Genomic DNA, 20,288 nt, shown 5'->3' on the forward strand with positions numbered 1-20,288 from the left:
TTAACAAAAATATTAAAAAATATATAATTTTATCTCATTTTCTCCCAGGTTTTAAAAATTAATATTCCCTACGTTTGAACTTTGAAAAATGATTTCTCCCTTTCTCCCTCCTCCTCCCCCCCCCCCCCCCCCCCCAATCCCTTAGTTTTTTCTTCACCCATCTCTCCAACTACCAACGACCAATGCGACACGTTGTTGGATGATAATTGTTGTCTAGAAGTCATCATTAAGACCACTCCGTCTTGTTCTTCCGCTATTGGTCCACTGTTCATTAAAGAAAGTAGCCATATTTCAAGGTTGGTATTCTAAAGGGAAAAGTAAATTTTTTCAAAACTTAATATGGGGGAAATGTTAATTTTTCAAACTAAGAGGAGAAAATAAGATATAACTTTCATTATTTTAATATTATTGATAATTTGTAAGTGTGTGCTAACCCTAAACCCCTGATAAAATGTAATATGATTATCACCTCCGTCTAAAATGTTAAATGATTATTATGGTAATCCTACTTTTGTTATAATTTTATTTGTATTTATTAATTTTTAGGACAAAAATACTGTTATTTTCAATTTATATAATAAGTAATATGAAAAATTTGTTAGAGTAATTATATCCGATGACATTTAAATAAAATAATATCTTTGAATTCTTTTTATTACATTCAACCAAACACAATAATTATTTATATCTAAAAAGTTTTATAAAAAATAATAATAATTTATATTTAATAATCTTTTAAATAACTTATTTTTATGATAATATCTCATTTTTTTATCAAAAAAGATTATCGTAAATAAACATACTCCTAGTATATTTAGTTGGTAATAATTAAAGGATACTGTGATGTTATATTGATTCAGTTTTCATTTGATGGCTTGACTTCTAAGTCTTTTCTCTCAATTTTAATAACAATAAAATTATATATACTTATTTTAAGTGTATAAATATATATATATATATATATATATATATATATATATATATATATATATATATATATATTATTACATAATTAGATAATTTTAAATTAAAATTAAAATAACATCTAATATATAATAACAGATATAAATATATATATATATATATAAATAATTATATATTTAAAATAAATATACATAATATACATAAAATAAATAACATCTACATGATGATGTGGAAGAACAATAATATTCATATTACCAACCATCACCTTCTCCTTTATTAGTTTTACCGTAATTTAGTTTACTTTTGTTACACTGGTACTTAGGTATTGATATTTTGTTTTAATTTAGTTACTTCTAATAAGAAAATTTTATGGTCAATTCACAATCTAAACTATAATTTTTTAATTTAAGTTAGTCTGGCATGAAGTATGATATATTTTGAATTGATTTAAAATTTGTCGAACCATTCTTTTTTATTAATTTAGTTTGAATTTATTTTATAACCTAGATAAACTGTGTTGCAGATACCTCAATTCAAATACTCTAACTACGTTAACTAAATTAAAAGTGTGGAGATATGAGAAAAATTACAATAAATCAAAGATGGGATTGTAAAAGACATGGGAGAGACAAAATCAATAAATAAAAAATAATAGAGTTGAATTGAAAACTACCCACTATTGATAAAAAAATTATAGAAAAACTATCTACTGTCAATAAAATGCTATAACAAAATTATTAATCGTTAATTGAAAACTACCCAAAACTTAAACAATGCCAAAGGAGCAATGTCATGAGAGGTCAATCGCTTTGGAGATCCAACTCAAACCTCTCTATCTCTTTGTCTTCTTCACACTATAACAAGCTTCACGCTTCTTTACCTTATTTGCATGTTGATGAGATTCGATTATTTTTTCCTTTTTTGCATAACAACAAGTGGTAGTGATGTCGATAGATGGTGGCCGGTGGAAGTCGTTGTTGGTGTGGGTAATGAAAACATAATTTTAATTTAGAATAAGCGTATTTTTTTCATAATAATTGTTTAAAGGTAAAATTGTCACAATGAAATGTAACGTTTAAAGTAATTATAATTAAATCGAAGAGAATTTTTGTCTTATAAAATTAATAAAAGGAAAATTATAATAAAATTAAAATTATTTTAATATTAGAGAAAATGTGGATAATTAAATAAAAAATTATTCTAAGCCAACTGCACCCTAAGAATAACTAAATAGACAATTCATTTTTTTAACAAATATATACTATATTTTATTACATCAACTAAGAACACAATATCATTTCTCAACCATCATTTTAATTATAATATTAAAAAAATTATAATATTTTTCAAAATCTATTGTTTTGGCAAATGGTTTGTTTACATAATTTCCATTATAAACCCATAACATAAAGGCTGAATAATTTTTTTCCACCTAAGGTTTGGAGAAACTATACATTCTCTCATTTTAAGAGTGAAAATTTTATTTTCGTATCTATTTTTAATTTGTTAAAAAATCTTATTGAAACAATTAAAAAAAAAAACCTCAAACTAAATAATATTTTGTTCCTAATTTTCATTAAATATATTTTACCTTAATTTATATTAATTTTAATTAAAATTTTAAAATTTTAATAATTATCGATAACATTCAAAATTGTATTGATAAGTGTGATTTCAATTTAAATTGCATAATGCAATTTTTGTTGAGAATTATATTGGTGTGATTTTCAACTAAAGAAGAACTAGTAGGAGAGAAGTGAAAACGGAAAGAAAAAAAAATAGAGTATTTAAAATAAAATGTAATTTGTTTATATTATTAGCGAAATAAGTAATATTAATCTTAGTATAATATTTATATAAAATGATATAAATATTTTTTAACATGGAAAAAAATAGTTAACATTGACCCAAAAAAAATTAATTTTTTCAACTTAAAATATAAGAATAATTGTTCCATGAAAAATGGTTGGAAAATAGTCCTTAGTTGCAAAGGTTTAAGGGTATGCATGGTTCAATTGGTGTGGTAAAAATATTTTCTAATCAAATAAAAAAACATAATTGGAAAAAAATTTCAAATAAAATCAAACTATTTTAGATTTTAAATTAAACAAAACTAAACCAAAAAAATAGGGTTTGGTTCAATTTAAAATACGATTTGAATTTATTAAAAATTATTTATTTCTAAATATTTTCTACTTAATAAATAATATTAAATTATAGTTATTTAGGATATAAAATAAACATAAAAATATATATACAATAAATATGTAAAAAAAAAGATAAAATAAATATAAAAAACAAGTTATGTAAACTCATAATTTATTGTATTATGTTTAATTCTTTAGGATGAAACTATGATTTTTGAAACTATTGAAATACATATAAATATTTAAAAAATTTAAAAATACCCTCAAAATTTTTTGAATTTTGAAAAACCCTTTGAAAAAATTATTAGCACCCCTAAAATTATAAAACAGTTTGAAGATATGACTATATGTCATTAACATTTCTATCTATACTTGTATTTATAAATTTTTTTTCTACTTTTAATTGAAATTAATATAAATTAGGTTTAAAAAATTATTTAATAAAATTTTAGGATGAAGCGTTCTTTTAACTTAAAGACTTTTTGGTCTTTTCAACCATTATATAAAAAAATTAACAAAATTTTTAATAAATTTAACATCGAAGTAAGAAAATGTTTTTTCTTTCCAAATTTAAAGGATGAAAATTTATCGTTTTATTAAATTTTGAGTGAGAAATAGTCCTTTAGCCTATATATTTTTAAAAGACATGGTTTAATTTGAAAACTAGCCAAACCGTAATCTAAACCATAAACTGTTTTTTTTTTAATTTATAAATTAAAATCAAACTGTTTTATAAAACAAATCAAATTAAAACGTAATTATTAAATAATTCAATATAATTTTATATTTTAAACCGAATTACACACACCTTTGCTAACTAATTCAGACTATCCACGCTTAAAATGGGTGCAAACTCGGATAAATTAAATGATAATATATGGACTCTAAAGTCTAAAACCATCTATACATATTATTTTTTTATTTATTTTTATAAAAAATTAATATTAAAATTTAATTTGTAAATAAATTATGTTTATTAATAATAAATTATATATATATATATATATATATATATAAAATATGATGTATAATTGTATAATTTGAATTAGAGGTAATAGAGATAAATGAGATGACAGTGTTTAAATTTTTATGGGCTGATGATCATATTCTTGTTGGGGCGAGCGGGTCATGGAGGCCCATAATTCAGCCCGTTTTCATCCATCCCAGCCCGAAGAGAAACACACTACTCAACTCAGCTCCAAAAACCCTCAAAAAACCCCTAACTGATCACTGGCCACAGGAGAAGAAGAGAAGATTTCTTGAGCTAACCTTCAATGGCGGCGAAGAACCAGCAAGATACCAACAAATTCAAGAAGAGAAAGCTGAACGCAGGTGCTAAAACTCACGCGAATGCTTCCACTTCTAAGAAGCCAAAGCTCGCCGCTTCTAAACCTTCAAAAACTCCTCAAAACAAGGAATTTAACAAGCCTTTCAATCCAATCAAACAAAAACAAAACCCATTGAAACCAAAGTTCGGGAACAAAGACGCTACTGAAGAACAGAAAGTGCCCAAAACCAAACGAGAACGGCGTCTTCATGCCAAGGCAGGTTTTTTTTCTTGGTATATTTAGTTTTGTTTGTCTAATTGAAGTAATGTTAAATTAGAGTGAGCTTTAAATTATATTTTGCATTTCTTATGTTTTTTAGTTGGTGCTTTATTGTAGGAACTGGCGGAGGCTAGGAAGAAGAAGAGGAAGAGACATTATGATCTAGAAAGAGTATTTCTTGTCCTTATTTTAGTCTTATTAATTTCTATTGGAAATTTGATTTTATTTACAATTAGGTTGTTCTAGTTCATAAAAGTTTATCTACAGCTCAACTTTACAAAGCTTCTTATGAAATTCTTCTTGATAGTCAGGTGGTAGTGGTAGTGTTGCATGGCTAATAATATTGTCATGAAAAAATATTTATATAATTCAATCCAGGCTACAGAAGTAATTAAGCATGGGTTATTTTGTTTGAGTTTATTAAAACCTGTACAGGAGCTGACGAAGGGAGTTTATCAGAATATCAACTAACGCAAGTTTCTTTTCCTTTCTTAATAGGAGCTTGCATCTTTGTGGGAAAAGATGAGGCAACGCAATATTGCTAAAGAAGATAGATCTAAGTATGTATTTTGGTGCAAATGTAACACTCAAGGTTCTTTTCATGTTGGCATGCTTGTATCTTTACTTCCATATTCTAGCTCACAATTTTCTAAGATCTTTTTATTTCTTTCTGAACTACCATAAGGCTGATAAGTGAAGCCCTACAAAAGATGAAAGGAAAGATTCCAGAAATTGCTGGCTCCCATGTCTCTTCTCGAGTTTTGCAGGTAATGTTTTTGGGCTTGTGAAGTATGGATCATCTCAAATTGTGCGTTTTAGTTATTATAATTCTTTCACCTCAGAGTTGTGTTAAGTACTGCACACAAACTGAAAGAGATGCTGTTTTTGAAGAGCTTCAGCCACATTTTCTAACTCTTGCTGATAACACCTACACTGTTCATCTCGTGAAGAAAATGTTAGATAATGGTATGATTTAGCTTTGATGAGTTAATAGAGAATCTTGATGGTGTGTACTTGGAGGACTAGTTGATATATGCTGTTCTGAGTCATATAACCCTCTGCGTTATGATTACTTATAGATACTTTCTGTACTGTTGGCAGCTTCTAAGAAACAGCTTGCACAGTTTATCTCAGTCCTTCATGGTCATGTTGCTTCTCTTCTTCGACACATGGTTGGATCTGTTGGTATGTGCTTATTATTTATTTTCTATTTTATCATCTTCTCCATTTTATGAGGAAAAAAAAGGGCATAATTACCCACATATAGACACAATCAGTCTCACATCTTGCCCTTGGACATTAACATGAGTGGTATAGGTGTGGCAGTAGAACCAAGTATCTAGTTCAATCTTCATTAAGCCATGAAAAAGATAAAGCAATATTTTTCCATTTACCATTGATTTATGATAACTTAGATGGACTTACAATTGATTGGTTGATGTATTTCCTGTAATAAATCTTGATGGAAACCCCTGTTCATTTTTTTTTTTCCTGCAGTCATTGAGCATGCATACCAGTTGGCAAATTCAACACAAAAACATGAGCTTCTAGTTGAACTGTATTCTACAGAGCTTCAATTGTTTAAGGACCTGGTCTCAATCAAAGAGAGCAGGTAAACCATCAGATCACTCTGTTCCATCATCAAGATAATTTAATCTCTTTCAGCATGACATTTGCATCGATATGAAGTGAAACTCTGAGTATTCTATTATTGTTTATGTTTGTATCAATTTTCATTGTTTAGTGTTGGAATAATTGTATTGGTGTCCCTAGGGAGTATTTCTTTAGCTGGAAACAGCACAATATTGAAAGTTTACTTTTGAAAGAAAAATTCTTTTTGGTGCATAGATGGGAATAATTTATTATAGTCTCTTGTGAGAATTGATAACTATTGAGTAGCAAGTTTGGCTTTTGGGGGTTTGTCTTAAGAGTTGGTAACTTTACTGGAAAGACTTCATTTGGACTCAAAGTTTCTCATGCAAGGTCTTGGATCAAGATACCCTTTTCAACCAATCATTCAATAAATTTTTCATTATCATGATACCTTTTTCAACTAATCATTCAATAAAATTTTCATTATGTGCTAGGTTGGTAGATGTAATTTCAAAGCTAGGCCTACAGAAAGCTTCGGTTTTACGACATATGGCTTCGGTGATTCAACCAATTCTAGAGAAAGGAATTGTGGACCACTCTATCATACATAGGCTCTTAATGGAGTACTTTAGCATAGCTGATAAGGTTTGTTTGAGATTTCTGTATGCTTTCAGTAAATTTCCTGGGGTTTCTCTAGAAATATTTTCTTCACTATCAATTTTCTTCCCTTTCTAAAGCAAAATTTATTGATAGGCCTCTGCTGCAGATATAATTCAACAGTTATCAGGTCCACTCCTTGTTCGTATGATCCATACCAGGGATGGATCTAAGATTGGAATACTTTGTATCAAGCATGGAAGTGCTAAGGTTTGTTGCCTTGGATCTGAGATTTTATAAAAGTAATCAGCAGAAGAATCTTGTATTCTCCCTTGATCATATACATGTGAGGTTCTGACTGAAATTGACCTGAATGATTGATGTCATTATTCTAGGAAAGGAAAAAGATAATCAAAGGAATGAAAGGGCACATTGACAAGATTGCTCATGATCAATGTGGGTCACTGGTAAGGACTGCTTTCGGGATTCTAACGGCACAAATTTCAATATTTTGTGAGATTTAAAGTCAGTTAATAATTCTAGACCATCTTTACCCACATTATTTATTTTTCAGGTACTTCTTTGTATTGTTTCAATTGTTGATGACACAAAGCTTATAACTAAGGTTTGCTGTGAAGCTTTTCTTGAGTTTGATGTTATGTGTTTACCTTTGTATCTTTGTCAAGGAGCATCTAATTAAAACCTCTTGGTTGCAGATTGTCCTTCGTGAGCTTCAAACAAATTTAAAAGACCTTGTTTTGGATAAGGTCTCTACTCTTACAACTCCTTTTATATCATGCTGCTAATTGATTACAAAGGTCTGATACATATTTGATCAAGATTGGAAATAGGATGGTCTACCATGCATTTAATTTACATTTAGGCTTTGATGTAGTTCAACTCTTTTTGAATTGAACCCACATTGTTACTTGGAAAGTGAATTTCTGCAACTCTTTGGACCTCTTAAAAGAACATTTGATTCTTCAGCCACTCATTGAACACTTGCACTTTGCTGGAGTTGTATGGTATATAATGTTGCATTTTGTAATACTTTTAGCAAACTCTGAGATGGACTTCTCCCTGGATTTTTGCTTGCTCACATCAATGTTATCTGGAGATGTTCCATGGAATACTTCAAATTTAAGTTTACTGCTGGATAATTCTCATTATATATGTGGTTAAATTTCAGAATGGGAGGCGCGTACTACTGCAGCTACTTCATCCAAATTGTTCACGATATCTCAGTCCTGATGATCTGGCTTCCCTCAATCTATTTATTCCTTCTCTATCTGCCAAGGTAATACCAGAGCTACCTTTTCTAGATTATCTTATACTAGTGAAGTTGAAGTACTGAAACTCTATAATCCCTTCCCCTAATTGCTGGCTCCTCCCAACCCCACATTATTAGGACAAAACTCAAGTAAATTCTGAAATAAAGTCTGCAAAGAATGAGGAAGCCAATGATGAGATGACTGACCAAGAAGTGACAGTGGATCAGGCTGATGAAAGTACAAGTCCTGGTGAGGACCTTCTTTTAGTTGAGGGTGGGAAAAAAGACCCTTACCTAAGAAGGCAAGAATTGTTGGTCAACAGTGGACTTGCTGAGGTTTGTTTCTGTACTTGGACCTGACATTTTGTGTATGTCATCACATGTTTGTGATTTTTTGTTCCCTTTGATATCACTTATGTATAGATTTCTGTTATAATTTAAAGGTGTTGCATATATGATGTCTCCTGGAATGCTTCTATTGAGAAACCTGTATCTGACTGGGTATATGCTTTGATTTTTTGTTACAGAGTCTCATTGACACTTGTATTGAGAATGCTGGAGAATTACTTAGATCAAATTTTGGCAGGGAAGTTTTGTATGAGGTAATCAATTTTCTTCATTGCTGATATGTACTCTAATGGCAATTGTTTCTTAGCTGAAAATTTGTGTTGGAATTGAAAATTCAAAGAGTTATTATTGCTGCTTTTCATTTCTCCCAATGTCAGTTGTGGTTTGTCCAAATTTTTCCTTCCCCTTCCCCTCAAATACAAATCTGTTTATATGAATTGCACTTATAGCTACTTGAATTTGTTTAGCCTCCAATATCTCTGGTAGACTAAGTAGTAAAATTGATGTGTGCAGGTTGCAAGAGGGGGCTCTGATGACATTCTATGCCCAACATTAAATGACAAGTTGAACACCTTGCATGAAGCTGTAGCATCTCTTGCAGCAGAGTCTAAATCCAAAGAATCAGAAGAGGAGCACATCCTTGAAAATTTCCATTCCAGCCGTACCATTAGGAAATTGGTCTTGGATTGCCCTATCTTTGCTTCCACTTTGTGGGAAAAAGGTTTGAAAGGGAAGTGTGACGTGTGGGCCCGAGGTCACAGGTGAGGCTATATATGCTCTCTGCTTGCTTTAATTAAGAAGAAGAAATGAATATGACTTCTGATATCATATAATGATTCAAATTGTTGTTGCAGTTGCAAGGTAGTCAGTGCATTCTTGGAATCCTCTGATTCTAAGGTCCGTGAAATGGCGAAAAAGGAGTTGCAACCTTTATTAGATAATGGCATTCTCAAAATCACTGAAGCCAAGAAAGCTGACCATGAAGGTTAGGGTGCTTAATCCCATGTTGTGGAAAAAGCAGGAATTGGCTTTATCAATGGAACAGATGTTGCATAATTTGGATTAGAGGGTGATTCTATTTGTATTCAAATTTTGTTTAGGAAGAGATGTGCAAGATGTAATGCAACCTAAAAAGAGTAAACAACAATGGTTTTAACATTTGTATTTAAGTTTAGTTGGAGAAAGAGATCAAGAGCAACGATTTCTTAAAAACATGAACAGGAGAGATACTAATGTTCTAGTTTTAACCTCTTTATGTTTCTCTTTCTATTCTTATGCATGAAGTTGGGAGATTTTGATATATTAAATATGGGTTTACTTTTGTACAGCCCCTTTTCTGATTTGTTCTCAAGGATTGGTGAATCAAGTGCTTCGCATTCCTTTCGGTATTAATGTATACTTTCTCTATGGAACTACCAAAAGTTGTCTGTTTCTCGTATATCCTGCTCCTGTGATGTGGGTAGACTTGGAAGCAATAGTCAGATGGATTGAATATGGGAGACTCTTTTGGGGTCCTGTGGTGATTTCGGAGTAGATTTTCTGTTGAATTGGTGTAGCATTAGCACTCAAACAGTTCTCTAGCACCACGGCCTCTGAACAATTCCTTAGTGTTCTGCGGATTTCTCAGAATTTTATAAGAAGTTGAAAAGTTTGCAGGCTTCCAAGCCTTGTCCTCCTGAGGAGGACTCGCAGATTGTGTAGGGGATTCTGTTGCACTACGTGCAGAACCTTTTCCACCTTTCCAAGTTAAAGGCTCTTCTTTTAGCATTATCCGAGAGACAAGTATGTGCCTGCAGACAAATTGTATCTCTCCATTTTAGAATCCCATAGAAAAACTAAATCCTAAGGTAGGATCAGCAAACAAGAATAATGTTACATGTCTTGAACAGATCTCAAACATTTCATCTCAAGTGATGTGCATCATGACTAAGAGTTTGTTTGGAAAGTAGAAATAGAGAAAATCTCTGAAACTAACAGGGATTTAGAATCAGAATCTTCTAGTCTTCCCATTGAAGATGGAGTTAGAAATTAAAGATTACATAGGTTAAAATTTGGTGAATGAGAAGAGAATAGGAGTGGAGCTGTTCAGAAAATAAGATAAGAGCAAATAAAATAATGAGACGTTAGAGTAATACTCTGGGGCAATAATTGAAAGCTAGTTTTTTAAGATCAGTGTTTTATTATGTACAAATAATTATATATTATTATATAATTGATTGGTTTTAAATTAAAAATAAAATAATATCTAATTTAATTATTGAATGTAATTGAATCTCAACCAGAAGTCTATAAACTTTCATTCCAGGAGCTAGAAAACCGGATTTTGGTTGCTACATGGTACTTATATTTGACTGTTGAATTGGACACAACTCTACCTATCGGATTTTTGTTTCACTTTATTAAAGTTTTGCCAAAATGGCAGACAGGAAAATAGAGTGAAGCTCATATTATGGTCTACCAATTCGGGCCTAAAGGGCTTGCCTTTTTTGATTAAAGTGAAAAATTATGTGCCTGAGGGTTGTTTGGTTTAGATTTTATAAAGATAAATTTAATAATTTGTTTTTTATTATTTTATTTAATTTATAAATAATAAGATATTTTAATAATTTTTTATTATTAATGATGATATTATTAATGATATTGATTATTAATTAATCATTATTTGACATTGGAAAAAATTAGAAGGGAAAAGGACTATTTCCCACCCATTTTTTAGTCCTATCTCAAAAGCATACCCACGTCAGATAAAATACCCAAACACCCACCCATCTCTAAATCATTGTTAAATTCTTTGTTAAATAGAGGGGTAAAACCATCATTTTACTGTTTACATTCCAGTGATATAATTTTATCGTTTTTCCCCCTCCGATTTTAAAAGTTAAACTTTCCCCCATCCCTAAACTTTGAAAAGTGACTTCACCCCCCCAAATCCCTTTTTTTTTTTGCTTTCCCTCCGGCCACTGGCGACGACATGGCTGGAGGGAGAGTGACGAGCGCTCGTCCATTCTCTGGACGACGCTCATCCCTTCTCTGGACGACGGAGCGTCGTCCATTCCGGATGACCCTCATCCTCCAGAATAGACTACGAAACGTCGTCCAGACTAAACGACGATTCGTCTTTCAAAGATCTGGACGACGAAGCATCATCCAGATCTGGACGACGGTCGTCATCCAGAGGTGATCGAACTCTAGACGAAAACTTTTCCGTCGTCGCCGAAAAAAGTGGCTGCATTTCAAGGGGAAAAAGTGAATTTTTTAAAACTTAATTTAGGGGACAAATATTAGTTTTTCAAATTAATGGGAGAAAAATGAGATAAAATTTTAATTATTTAATATTATTGATAAAATAACGAATTTACCCCTTCATCTAACAAAAACTATGTGGGTGGATGCAAACAATTAAACTTTGGGATGGTGTTTGAATTTTTTATCAGACATATATATGTGTTTAAAATAGGGCTAAAAAATGGATGGGAAATAGTCCTTTTCCCAAATTAGAATTGGCCTCGTGAAGTCAAATTGGAACCGGTATACAATTAATTTTAGAAGTTGAGCAAACAAACCAAACAACTTTGGGCTTTTTTTATAGCCTCCAGAATGATTCCGATATCTCCACCTCTGTCTGGCCCACCCAGATTATTAAATGGGTTGGATCCAGCCAGTCTTCAGCCCCACCCGGACAGCAACACAACACCGGTGCTGTCTGTGTTCGCAGCATTATTCATTTAAGAAATGAATAAACAATTCTTTAAGTAAACGCACCGTTTTCACCTTTCGTCTCTTCTCTTCCACCATTTTATCGATGCTTGACGTGCGCTAACTCTTCTACACTTCTTAATTGATTCCCAATTTAGCAATTCTACACCCATTTCAACGTCCAATCGTTCCAATTACCATTATACCCTTCCCTCATTTCTCCCATTATTATTTTTTAATTCAACTATTTTCTTCCCAAGTAAATTATTAATTAATTTCCAGAAACAAAAAAATGGATTATTATTTTTTTTCCTTTTTTCATTATTAAATACTGTGATAGTTTTTCATACACTTCTTTACATGTGCGATATGATAGACAAAAAGCTCTATAGTTTATTTTTGGTTATTAAATAAGTAAATAAATGAATATATTGTAATAAAAAATTATATTTTTTAGAAAATAAATTTTGTAAAATGCCCGCTTGGGTTTTTAGTAATTAAACCCTTAACCTGACTGCCTGACACATCTAAAAAGGAAACAGACAAAACAAGCTTCCTTCCTTCTCTTCGTGCGCTTCTTTTATATCACAATTTTTCTGTGTCACCGAAATCCACCTTTTTCTCTTGGATTACGCTTTTGCCCCTCACTTCAACCTTTCACGATCTCTGACTCCTCCCATCAGATGCTTTAATTCGACGCCATGGCGGCCGGAACAATGGCGACGGCGGCGGGGGCTGCGGTGCTTCTCTATTATGTACTCAGTCGCCGACTAGCTTCTAAAGACGCTGAAGAAGGGAGCAGAGGCGGAGATTTGTCGAAATCCAATAGATCGATGAGGAGAAGGGTTGTTAGAAGACCAGCTCAGGCGCCTGCTACGTGGATTGAGACTATTACTACCTTGTCTGAAACGCTGCGTTTTACTTACTCCGAAACTTTGGGGAAATGGCCCATCGGTGACTTAGCTTTTGGCATCAATTATCTTATGCGAAAACAAGTGAGTGTAATTTTAAGTTTATTGCGGTAATTTTCTGTTCCTTTAATTGTTATGTCTGTGTTTTAAGCCGGTGTTTTAAATTGTTACTTGTTATTCATATTTTCTGTGATAAGCTTCTTGGTATTTTGAGTGTGATTTTGTCTTTCAATGTCTGTAATTTGTTTTTTCAATGGGTAGTTTAGCTGCCCTTGAGTGGGGATTTTCTTTATGGTCAACTTTTGTCCATTGTTAGTATGACTTTCTTTTTTTGTTTGTTTGTTAGTTTGCTTTTATTTTTACAATGAAAAATTATGAAATGTACTTTAGGGATTCGTATGCTTTCAGTAGAGGTTAGATACTCTTTAGGGCTCATGAATGCTAAATTGGTTTGTCTTGTTCTTTCACTGTGAAGGTGCCATTTTTTCATGAACACCCATCTCCAGCAATTTAAAGAATGATGCTCGTGCTTTTTTATTTAAACTCTGCTGTAATTTTTGAGATCTTCTAGAGTATTATGAGCTGTTAAATAATTTTGTTGTCAGGTTTTGTTAATGTTTTGTTGAGATGTTAAGTCTTATTTAATTGCAGGGTAATTTGCAAGTTGCAAGTGTATATGCTGGTAGTGACAGTGTACAACTCAAAGGCCCTGAAATTATTGCTGAGTTGAATAATTTGTTGAGATTTTTGACCATATGCATGCTTTTCTCCAAGAAACCATTTCTGGTATTCTTAGAGTCTGCTGGTTACTCTCAAGAAGATGTCCTTCTTCAGAAGCCTAAGGCTGGGGTAGGCCACTATCCGTATTTTCATTTTGTTTTGAGTCAATTTCTCTAGTTAGATTTAATCTTATTTCATAGGTTCAGTCTGGTTGGTTGGATTTGAGCTATAGAACTGGAATTATATGGATTTGAAGGTTGTCTTTTTTAGGTTGGTTGAGGTTTCCTATCATTGTTTTCAATCAAATCATACGCTCAATCTCTTACCTGGTATTTTCAAACAATAAAACTATCTGTATCCACTTTGGGTACACAAATGTGTATACACTTATATGAATCATTATATGATGGAGTGATTTTGAATTATGAATAAAGTAATGCCCAATCATATGATGACACATAAAAATGTGCATATAATTGTGTATCCAAAATGGGTACGTATAGTATTGCTCATTTCCAAAATCATTAAAAAAGAGCTTAATTTTTTAGTTCACTCATTTATTTTTCCAAAAATTTTGGTTGGGAACCTTTTGCCTTTATACAGTAACATTAGAAATCACTAGTTCATACGGCATTAATGATATTTTAGCTTATTTCCTGGGGGTAAATGTGCAACCTGTTTATTTTCATCATTCCCCCAACTTTAAATCATGTAATGAAACTATTTTAACAAAATTTATTATTTTATTCTGAAAATAATAATTGAGTGATGTTTTAATGGCTACAGCTGCTGAAGCCTGCTTTCACAATTATACGTGATCAAAATTCTAAATGTTTCCTTCTATTGATTCGTGGTACTCATAGCATCAAAGATACATTAACAGCAGCAACTGGTGCTGTGGTACCATTCCACCATTCAGTTTTACATGATGGTGGAATAAGCAATTTGGTTTTAGGATATGCACACTGTGGAATGGTTGCTGCTGCCCGCTGGATTGCGAAACTTAGTACTCCTTGCCTTCTCAAGGCTCTTGGTGAACATCCTGACTACAAAGTTAAGGTAATTGCTATATTTATCTTTTAGAAGCATTTTTTCTTTTGTTATGACGTGATTGTTGATTGTATGGAGTCACTGTTACAAGCTCTTTTTTCCTGTATAAATATTTTTGTATCTAATGTTTCGTTTCTCATATTAAGATTGTTGGGCATTCACTTGGTGGTGGTACTGCTGCGCTGCTAACTTATATACTCCGAGAGCAGAAAGAGCTATCCTCTTGCGCTTGTTTCACATTTGCACCGGGTAACTAGCTTCCTGTGGTCTAATAGTTTCGTTTTACTTGTAAACTGAAAATCATTTCATTGGTCTACGAGAAGTTGCACACTTGTATTGATTGATCTTTACACTTTTCTTGTAAATTCTGATTAATTGATTTGTAGAAATTTAAGATACTGCAAAAGATGCAACCATTTTATTTTTTCATTTGGTATTGGGCATGGATGATAACTTTCCCCCTCTCCTAGACTACCTCCCAAAAATATCCTGGTAATATGAGAAGGGCATTCACCTATAAACTTAACAGTGACTGAAAATATTGTAACTAGACTGCAGTAATGTCCTTGCTATTAGAAAAATGTGCCTTCAAATGTTTTCTTAAGGAAAATTGTGATATTGATGGCCTCTCTTGATCTTCTTCTACTTTTGATCTTGTGATGTGGACAACGTTGATGATGGCAACATAATCGTTCATGTTGTACCCTAGCAAAATAACATCTTCATGCCTTGGCCAAGGAAATTGGACAATTATAGGGAAACAGAATTGGAAATAGAATTGTGTTTTCCTAACTTGCATTGATGTTTGTTTTGCTCTAAAATTCTTAAGAAATGAGCTTTATGATGCCCTTTTTTGTCTCCTAAATATGTAAATTGACTGTATTTTTGCATGATATCTTCTCCTAAATGCTATAAGTGCCGATTTGCAGCTGCTTGTATGACATGGGATTTGGCAGAATCAGGCAAGCACTTCATTACTACTCTTATTAACGGTTCTGATCTGGTGCCTACTTTCTCAGCAGCTTCTGTAGACGATCTTCGCTCTGAGGTGCTGCTTCTGTTTCTCCCAGCCAGGAAGCATTCTACATAACATTGACTTTTGATAATCATGGTTTAATTTCCAAGCTTATTATTTTAAAGAAAGTCAGAATCCTTACTAAACTACTTTTCTTTAGGTCACAGCATCATCTTGGTTAAATGATTTGCGGGATCAAGTTGAACGTACCAGGGTCCTGAATGTTGTTTATCGCTCTGCAACTGCATTGGGATCTCGTTTACCATCTATAGCTAGTGCTAAAGCTAAGGTTGTTGGTGCAGGTGCACTTCTGCGACCGGTTTCAAGCAGTACCCAGGTAACATATAGGTGCAAAATTCGTAATTACTGAGTTTTTCTGCCTCATTGTTTGAATTATAATCCCTAGATAGTAATAATCCGTGAAATTTAAAGCTTTGCAGGTGTGTTTTGCCCAGTTAATTTTGAATACTATTGTTCCCTTGAATCTATTCTGCATGAATGCAGTGCATCAGTTTAGGAATACTTCATGGAGCTTAATCTGTCTCTTTCCATCTGCGAGTTGTCTCTTCTATTCTGTATTATGACTTATGTCTGACTGGTAAATTTTAGGTTGTAATGAATCGTGCTAAGAATGTTGCTGAAGCTGTTGTCAGAACACGCTCATCTCTGTCATCATGGTCTTGCATGGGTCCACGTCGGCGTGCTGTGCCTCCATTGTCAAATTCCAAAGTGGAGGACACTCATGAAGCTCCATTAATAGTGAAAAGAAGTTCTGAAGCGCTCGTGACTACAGCGGCAACAAGCGATGAGGTGCAGAATGAAGTTGATTATACATCCGGACATGATGATTCAGATGAAGAGGAGCAGCTAATTACTATGGATGGCGTAATGACTACATCCACTGTGGAAGGCATTACTGAAGGCGAATTGTGGTATGAATTGGAGAAGGAACTCAAGAGGCAAGAGAATAAAATTGATGTGAAAGCCCAGGAGGAAGAAGCCGCGGCAGCAAAAGAAATCACTGAGGAGGAGAATGATCTTGCTGATTCAGCAGAAACTCAAAATTCCATTTCTTCATCAGAAATTACAGAGAATCATCATTTTTATCCTCCTGGAAGAATCATGCACATCGTTTGTACACCTTCTTCATCTGATGCTGCAAATTTAGATGGTGATGTTCCAATGGAGGAGCACATAGGTATATACGAGACACCTAGAAATTTATACAGTAAAATCCGGCTGTCGAGAACAATGATTAATGATCATTACATGCCCATGTATAAGAAGATGACGGAGCTTTTAATCAGGGAACTTGAAAATGATGTATCCTCCAATTGTGTAATGGTACAAGCGTAAATAGTGCTGTTAGACATTCCCAATAATGGGTCATATGTTGTTTGTTCTTAAAGATGATTCTTGAGAAATGAGGACCAGGTGGCAACAAATTATCAGTGTTAATATTCTATTCGCGACGGCAACATAATAAATGAAAGGCCAAAAGGACCGTTTCTCACTCACAAAGTGTGCAGTTTTTTAAATTTTTTTATTAATTTTAAAAATCCTATTTACCTATTTATATACTGTTAAAATTAACTGAGTTTATTAATTATACTATTTCCCTCTTTTAAATCCTAAAAACTAACAATTTTCTCTTAACAAAAGTTTTAAAAAACATTTTCCTTTTAGGGTTTCTAACTTTTAGATTCAAAATTTTGGCGCCTTTTCTTCCCCTTAGATGACCTCTAGGGGACACCTTTTCCTCTTTAGTGTGGCCTCTTTTCAACGATTATCTTAGACATGATCGTCGACGATCATGCCCGAGACAATTGTCGAAAGGAGATTGTGCCGAAGAGGAAGAGACATCGCCTAGAGGTTGTTGGAGAAGAAAAAACGACGCTGAAAAACTAATTCTGAAAAATTGAAAACCCTAAGGAGGAAAATGCTATTTTTAGGGTTAAAAGAAATTATTAGTTTTTAGAGTTTAGAGGAAAAAAATAAAATAAAATTTAAATTTATTTTTAATAATACAAATAAAATAATAATTTTATCTTTAAAATCATTAATTTTAATTATTCATAGGTAAATAAATAAGATTTTCAAAATTTACAGGAAAAACCTTGAAAAAACAACATTCTTTGGGTGGGAAATAGTCCTTGGCCTAAATGAAAACTGCTTTCGATTTGACATGTTGGCCCGGTAATGAAGAAGCACAACCTGATTAATTCAATCTCTCTCTCACTTTCTTTCTTTATATGTTTAATTTCAGAATAAAAAATACATAAAATTATTTGTTATTTTGTAAAAATTTGTTTTGATGTAATATTTTAAATATATTTTTTTAAAAATATTTTTTACAATTTTGCAATCAATATGTAAAAAAAATTTCCGATTTAATAAATCATTTTGAAATTTAAAAATACACAAAACAATTATTAAAATCTCTTTTTTGATAGTAGAATAATTTTGTTAGATGATATTCTAAGTTTTTAATGTAAATTAAACTATTTATTATTTATTATCTTTTAATTATTTTAAAATTCCTCAGTAGCCTACATTTGAGACATTAGTTTCTATAATTTTTAATGTCATAGATCAACCATGTAAAGATACGATAATTGAATAATTTGTTTCTTTATTTGTCTTATTATATCAATGTGAATATTTGTCTAAAGTTTTGGAATCTTTTTTAACCAATCATACAAAAGTTTGCGTAATTGGCCTAGTTTGGTTTGGGATAAAATTTTATAACATAGCTGAGATTTCTCAAAATTTTTTGTAATTGGTTTTTATTAGTTATTTAATCAGTAAATTTATTTCTAAACTCTATTGATTTTTTAATAGGTATTATTGTACCATTGCATATGTTATATCCTCAAAACTTTATGTTTGTTTGAAAAAGACTTATTTTTGTTTTTGACATGATTAATCCATTTTGTTTAATCATATCGATAAATGTTTTGATATGCTTAAAATATTGATCTACATCAAATGAATAAATTAGAATATCATCTATGTACACAACTAGGAATTTTGAATATGGATTGAAAAAATTTCATTAATTATTCTTTGAAAGTCTGATAGAATATTTTTTAATTTAAACGATATCACATTCCATTTATGTTGTCCAAATGGTATTATGAATATAGTTTTATATCTGTCTGTTTAGTCAATTTGTATTTGTCAAATCCAGATTTTATGTCAAATTTTGAGAATATTTTTGTATTGCATAATTTTTGTAATAGATTTTTTTTTTTTATTTGGTATTGGGTATTTTATCCATTTTAAAGCTTTGTTTAAAGGTTTGTAAATTATGACTATTCTTGGGACTCCTTTGTAATTCAACATTTTTTCTTAACAACTCCAGGAAAATTTGCTTGACCTTATTAATTTCTTTTTTAATAAATTATTAATTTATTTTTTACAGTGTTCTTCTAACTTAGCATTCATTTGAATTAATCTTGCTTTTGTAGGAATATGTTTTTCATCAAAAGAATTTTCATAAAAGGTAATTTTACAATATGTTTTTTTCTTTCTCAAAAAACATTTGAGATATCAGAACATATTTGATTTTCTATTTCATTTTTTAAATTTCAAATTTTTAATTGGATTTCTTTTTGTTGGAGTTGGTCTTCAATTCTTTATTGTTTTAATTCATCTTTGAGATATTGTATATGTTTTTAAATTTTGTATAATATTATTAACTTTTTTTTTGGGTGGACATTTCTCGGAAAATGTTTAAATTTCTTTTTATTGGTTTATGAATGAATTCAAAAACTATTTATTCTCCCATTATGTTAGTTTGAATTCCATTTTCATTAACTATGAATGGTTGTAGTAACCTTATAAAAAGTGTTCCAAGAATCATTGTTCTTGATAAATCCTTTACTAGAACAAAAGTTGTTTTGAGATAAATATTTTTATTGCAAAATTTTAATATCTCTTACCTTTTACTTGATGTGAAGTTTTGAACCATTAATTGACCTTATTGATTTAAAATTTTTTTTTACAATATTTTTTGGGTATTAGTCATTCTTGGATACAATTTAAGTTTGCTTTGGTATCAAATAGAGCAATTATGTTTAAGACAAATTCATTATTTATTACAATTCTGTTTTTATATGCTATTTTTCATATGATATTATTGCAAACATGTTGAGAAAATTTTCTTGGGTTTCTTCTTCTTTTGATTTAGATTCATTGCTTTTCATTTTCTCTTTTCCTTTTAATGAAATAATTATCTGTGAATTAATTTTTTGTTGTTGTTCTTTTAATTCTCTAATTTCATATTTAATTTGTTGGATTTCTTTGGTTAAATCCTCCAAAGTTGGTTTCTTTTTGTCATGTTTTCCAAATTTGTCAAGAATATCTTTGAAACTATAAGCTTTGTGAATTTCTATTTTCTTTTCAGGTTTATCAATTATTAATTTTAATTTTTCTAAATATTTTTTTTAGAGGTTAGGATCTTTGATT

General features: G+C 31.3%; 2 protein-coding genes across 2 annotated transcripts; both read left to right on the top strand.

Moving 5' to 3' along the window:
- The first annotated feature begins 4,280 nt into the window (after nt 1-4,280).
- Nucleotides 4,281-9,777, top strand: LOC123212444 (pumilio homolog 24). Its single transcript, XM_044631584.1, has 17 exons — nt 4,281-4,615; nt 4,736-4,789; nt 5,117-5,178; nt 5,304-5,385; nt 5,461-5,584; nt 5,720-5,803; nt 6,116-6,230; nt 6,706-6,856; nt 6,965-7,078; nt 7,204-7,275; nt 7,383-7,433; nt 7,525-7,575; nt 7,998-8,105; nt 8,217-8,414; nt 8,606-8,680; nt 8,940-9,187; nt 9,281-9,777. Exons 1-17 carry the CDS (start codon nt 4,346-4,348, stop codon nt 9,414-9,416), a joined length of 1,995 nt encoding a protein of 664 aa, XP_044487519.1. The 5' UTR covers nt 4,281-4,345; the 3' UTR covers nt 9,417-9,777.
- Nucleotides 9,778-12,676: 2,899 nt separating this feature from the next.
- Nucleotides 12,677-17,276, top strand: LOC123212008. The gene is made up of 7 exons (XM_044631022.1): nt 12,677-13,117; nt 13,685-13,882; nt 14,540-14,812; nt 14,950-15,052; nt 15,733-15,851; nt 15,979-16,155; nt 16,428-17,276. Exons 1-7 carry the CDS (start codon nt 12,824-12,826, stop codon nt 17,172-17,174), a joined length of 1,911 nt encoding a protein of 636 aa, XP_044486957.1. The 5' UTR covers nt 12,677-12,823; the 3' UTR covers nt 17,175-17,276.
- Nucleotides 17,277-20,288: the final 3,012 nt, after the last annotated feature.

The sequence above is a fragment of the Mangifera indica genome, chromosome 3 (genome assembly GCF_011075055.1).
Source record: "Mangifera indica cultivar Alphonso chromosome 3, CATAS_Mindica_2.1, whole genome shotgun sequence".
Taxonomy (NCBI): Eukaryota; Viridiplantae; Streptophyta; class Magnoliopsida; order Sapindales; family Anacardiaceae; genus Mangifera; species Mangifera indica.

Coding starts and splice junctions, on each gene's coding strand:
- LOC123212444 (XM_044631584.1), top strand. CDS start 4,346: ATGGCGGCGAAGAACCAGCAAGATACCAACAAATTCAAGAAGAGAAAG. Junction 5,585..5,719: donor GAAGAAAATGTTAGATAATG/GTATGATTTAGC, acceptor TACTGTTGGCAG/CTTCTAAGAAACAGCTTGCA. Junction 7,434..7,524: donor ACACAAAGCTTATAACTAAG/GTTTGCTGTGAA, acceptor TCTTGGTTGCAG/ATTGTCCTTCGTGAGCTTCA.
- LOC123212008 (XM_044631022.1), top strand. CDS start 12,824: ATGGCGGCCGGAACAATGGCGACGGCGGCGGGGGCTGCGGTGCTTCTC. Junction 13,118..13,684: donor ATTATCTTATGCGAAAACAA/GTGAGTGTAATT, acceptor ATTTAATTGCAG/GGTAATTTGCAAGTTGCAAG. Junction 16,156..16,427: donor CGGTTTCAAGCAGTACCCAG/GTAACATATAGG, acceptor GGTAAATTTTAG/GTTGTAATGAATCGTGCTAA.